This window comes from Suricata suricatta, chromosome 2, assembly GCF_006229205.1.
Source record: "Suricata suricatta isolate VVHF042 chromosome 2, meerkat_22Aug2017_6uvM2_HiC, whole genome shotgun sequence".
Lineage (NCBI taxonomy): Eukaryota > Metazoa > Chordata > Mammalia > Carnivora > Herpestidae > Suricata > Suricata suricatta.
The window spans coordinates 152,728,029-152,732,836 of record NC_043701.1 but is presented as its reverse complement, the minus strand read 5'-3'; the positions used below and the strand labels follow the sequence as shown (position 1 = coordinate 152,732,836).

The 4,808-nt window shown below is 39.6% G+C and overlaps 1 protein-coding gene across 4 annotated transcripts in view; it reads left to right on the top strand.

The window, feature by feature from the left end:
• CPEB3 (cytoplasmic polyadenylation element binding protein 3) overlaps positions 1–4,808 on the top strand; it is a 184,443-nt gene that overhangs the window by 105,457 nt on the left and 74,178 nt on the right. For all 4 annotated transcript variants that reach the window (XM_029932231.1, XM_029932229.1, XM_029932228.1 and 1 more), the window contains one exon: positions 1,945–2,112. In XM_029932231.1, the coding sequence (XP_029788091.1) occupies positions 1,945–2,112 (168 nt within the window). The remainder of the gene's footprint in view (positions 1–1,944; positions 2,113–4,808) is intronic.

The following is a 4,808-nucleotide window of genomic DNA, read 5'->3' as shown; positions in this document are numbered from 1 at the left end:
GTTACTTAACCTTCTAATTTCTGTATAAGTCTAATTACATGAAATAGAAGTTGGGGTTTTGATTTTTTACTTTGCTTTTCTGTTTGGAGTGTCATTGTAACTACTGTATTGTAAATGACGGAAAATAATTGCACATGTTAAAAAAACTAAATTGTGTTGTATTAAAAAAAAAGAAAGATAAGGACAGACACCGTATGTTTTCACTCATAAGTCTAACAGGAGAATCTTAACAGAGGACCATGGGGAGAAGAAGGGGAGAAAGAGAGTTAGGGAGAGGGAGGGAGGCAAATCATGAGAGGCTCTTGAATATTGAAAACAAACTGCGGACCCAAGTGGGAGGGGCAAAGGGCAAGGGGTTGATGCACATGGAGGAGGGCACTTTTGGGGAAGAGCATTGGGTGTTACATAGAAACTAACTTGACAATAAACTATAAAAATAAGTAAAGAAAGAAAGAAAGAAAAAGATAGTGTTCTGTAGGAAATGCCGATTTGGGTATGTGACTGTCAAGGAGCAAGCATAGAACTGAGTGTGGACTATGGGGGAGCACATCTCTGGATGTCTTTCAGAAGGTCATTTTGCCTGTAGTTCCTGCAAATCTATTTCTTTTACTGCCAGTGATCAAAACAGACATCAAGGGATGAGAATTTACTGCCTATTGTTTGTTCCTGCCAGGCTAAGAAAGCTAGGTGATAAGAGGTGACAAATTTTATTCTGTTTCTTTGTAGCTAATCTGGGAAGAGCTGAACAAAAAATTCTTAGGTCCTTTTATTTATTAACTCCTAACATCAAAATACTGCCTTTCTTATACCACCTGGGTTGTTCATAAAATAAACAGAGTTATATTGGTAGCTTTTTCTTTTGTAAGAGAAATAAATGCCCAGTATTTTTACAAGACTATTTATATTCTGTTTTAGAGAGTCAGTTGTAGTGATGTCGAACCTAGGTTTTAGGGAAATATAGACAGGATAGACTAAATGGGGAAGATACTGTTCTTTTTTTTTTTTTTTTAAGAGTGTGTGAGTTTATTTTAGAGGGGAACTCTTCTTTTTTCAAAAGTTAGAAAGCTCAAGAAGTTCATTTTTAGAGTATAACCTAGTGGAAAATTTCACCAGGAACTCACTGACTCAAACAGGAAATATATTTGTCTTTAAACTTAGATTTTATTTTGTAATACCAGGTGGCATTATTGTGTTACATTTATTAACAGACTCTAACTGCTGGTGTCTTTCTTAATAGTCATGTGGAATGGCCTTTGCTATATAAACTCTGTTTGGCCATAGAGTTAACAATGAAAATAATTTTTTGAGTGATATAAAATATTGCCTAGATTAGTAAGGCAAAGATGTCATAACCACATCTACATCTATACTGCCACATCTTAATTTTGTATTCTCATTTACTTGTTCCACCTGTTATTAGTGCAAATGCCTATTACCAAATTGATTAGATTGAAATGGCAGGGAAAACTCCATCATCCTTAGTCCTCCAATCAGAAGTTATCGGCCTTTGTTATCAGTCTAATATTCCCTCTGCTCTTGGGGCCAGTCTGAACCTTTGAGTGAATAAAAATATGTGACTAAAAACTACTTTTCCGTTTATCTTAAGAAATGTCTGTGGAAAGGAAAAATAACTGCTGAATATTCTTAGCAGTAGTGATAGGGACTGTATTGAACAGTAATGATTTTTTAGTAGCAAAAACAGCTCTAATTTTTGATCCTTCTTCTTGTGTATCAATCCAGTTATTTCTGTGCTATACATACTTTTACACAAAAAATGGTGGTATTATCTAGACCTTGTAATCTGCAGTCGCTTATTCTACTGTAAAAGTCACAGCTCAGAATACATTTTTTTTTGTATGATTCACTCTGCATTTTGGCTTCTAATAAAATGTCTGTTGTCCAAGAAAATAATTTTAACTGTAGAAACTTCCACATTTGTTTCAGGTCGGTCTTCTCTCTTTCCCTTTGAAGATGCCTTCCTGGATGACAGTCATGGTGATCAATCCTTGTCATCTGGCTTGAGTTCTCCCACTCGCTGTCAAAATGGAGAACGAGTAGAACGTTATTCCAGAAAGGTGTTTGTTGGAGGCCTTCCTCCTGACATCGATGAAGGTATGATGCATTCATTAGTGACTTTATAAATAGGCCAGGCTTATTCTTTGTGAGATTTGACTCTGCCTCCCTTCTCCAAGAAGCTTTAGGGCATATTTTAGTGTTCAGAGGATGAAAGTATTTGAAAGATGGGGAAGTAATAGGTTGTGCACTTCAGGTCTGCTGTTCGGATGTGTTTATGTATAGCAGTCTCCCAACAGTTTCTTGTCTCCTAGTCATTCCTCTGGGGAAATGTTTTAAAATAATAATGAAAGTTAATATTTATGAAACTCTTTATAAGCCCATTATTGTGCTAAGCTCTTCACATTACATTATCTCATTTAATCTGTACAGCTATCCTATAAGGCATATCCTACCAACACCATTTTATAGATACAGAAACTCAGGATCAGAGAGAGACAGTGTGTCTGAGGTTAAGTAGTTACCAGTGCAGCTGGTGCTCAGAATTAGTCTGATTCCAGGACTTTTGCTCATAATCACACCATTGCATCTCATATTTTAATATAGATATCTATTAGTAAAACACCCCCTCCTTGCCTTTAAAAAATGGAGACTACTTAGAATTTTTCTTACTAATATTTTTGAGATACTGTCAATCCAAAAGTGAGTTTTCACTTATGCCTGAAGCCAATCAGCACATAGTAGGTTGTCAGTAAATATTTGTTGAAGGGACAAATGAAATGAAATTGGGACAGAGTTAACCTAAGGGAAAAAACAACAACTCTAGTTCTAGTAGGCTTTGGATCTGCTATAAAAATATTGTTGGAGGATCCAAGATGGCGGAGAGGAAGAGAGCTCTGTAAACTTCCTCTGCCCCATCTATCTATCTGAGAAGGACATTACTCTCATCTGCAAGAGCGGAAGGAGAAAATACGGACTCCAGAACAAAGAGAACCTGAAGGATACCTGAGTGAGTGAGTGCGAACTGGGGAGATTGGACAACGGGCCAGCCCGGGCCGGGCAGGGGAGGTGGGAGCCCCAGCCCAACGCGGGGCAAACGCGCGGAGCCCGAGAGACAAAGGGAAGAGACAGAGAGACTGAACACGCTCATAGTACTGTCTCTGGGGAAGAGGTAAAGAACGCTTCACCGTGCTTGGAGAGAGAAGCTCACTCCATAGATAACTGCTGGGTAGCCTAAATCCTGAACCCAAGTGGCGCAAGGGAAGGAACAGCTTCCAGCCCTGGGCCATCTTGGCGAGGAGTCAGCGACCCCTGCAGCAGCAATGATAGGGGTGCTCACTTCGACCTCGGTTTTGGGAGGGGGAGCACGCACCTCATTTCCACAGCACATCTTGCCCCCAGCATTGGCCGCGCGAAACCTGAATCCTGGGTGCCAACAGGGGAAAAATAGCCCTCGCCTCAGGCAGGGGCAGCCAAAATCCCAGCTTGAGCCAAGACAAACCAATTCCTTCCCGTAAGAAGCCAGCCACTAAAGCAAAAGCATCCGATCTGTGGTAGCATAAAAAGTGCATGGACTGGAACTTTGAACCGAGGCAGACCTGGAAAATAAAACTTGGCTCAACCACGGCAAAAGGAGATCGGACTCCTTAGAGTGTCCTACAGTTCTTAGTTCAGTGGAGCTTGGTGTGCCGCCTATCTAATCTCTGCAGATACCAAGGCAGAGCCTCTAAGAGCAGCCTTCAAGACCTACCACATCAAACCATGCCTATCCACGAAGGGGAGCTGCTGTTTTTTTTTAGGGTTTTTTTTGCTTTTTTTTATAATTTTTTTCATTTTTTTTCTTTTCGCCTTTTTCTGTACGTATTTTTTATTATTATTACTTTCTTTCTTACTTAAATTTTTAAAAATTTTTGCTCCTTATTTTCCTTTCCCTTTCTCCCTTTTTTTTTTTTTTACCTTCTTGCAATCCAGATATATTCTCCTATATCTCACCCCTACCTCTCCCCTCAACTGGTCACACACTTTTAGACTGTCCACTGTCCTTTATTGTCTCAGCCCCCCCTTTATTTTTTTTCTTTTTCTTTTCTTCTCCTCTTTTCGTCTCTTTCCTCCCTTTCCCCCTTTCCCCCTTTTAATGTGTTTGTTTGTTTGATTTGTCTGTGCGTTTGTGTGTTACTGTTCCCTCTGTGTTTGTCTGTTTTCCTTCTTAGGGCTACACCAAGAAACAAGCCAAAGTGTGCATGACAGCAAGTCCCAAATATTGCTGAGTAGGGCAATAAAATATTCAAAGGCACAACAAGAGAAACTGAGAGACACCATTAAAAGAATATTTCCTGAAACGACAGGCCCTGGACAGTCAATAAGCCTCCTTTAATGGAGAAATATTAACAGGTGCACAGTGCTCAACGAGCTTTCTAAAGGTAACAAGAGACAGAAAAATAGCAAAAATGACAAAACGAAGGAACTCTCCCCTGAAGAACCTCCAGGAGGAAGTCACAGCCACAGAACTGCTCAAGGCAGATCTACACAACATACCAGATCAAGAATTTTAAAAACTTGTCATAAAATTAATCGCTGGCATTGAGAAAAGCATCAAAGAATCAACTGAGACAATGACCAGGCACTATGATGAGTTAAAAAAGGCTATAGGTGAGGTGAATAACAAACTGGAGGCCACCACCTCAAGGATTGACGAGGCAGAGAGAAGAATAGGTGAATTAGAAGATATAGTTATAGCAAAAGAGGAAGCTGAAAAAAAGAGAGAGAAATTAATCCAGGAGCAGGAAAGGAGAATT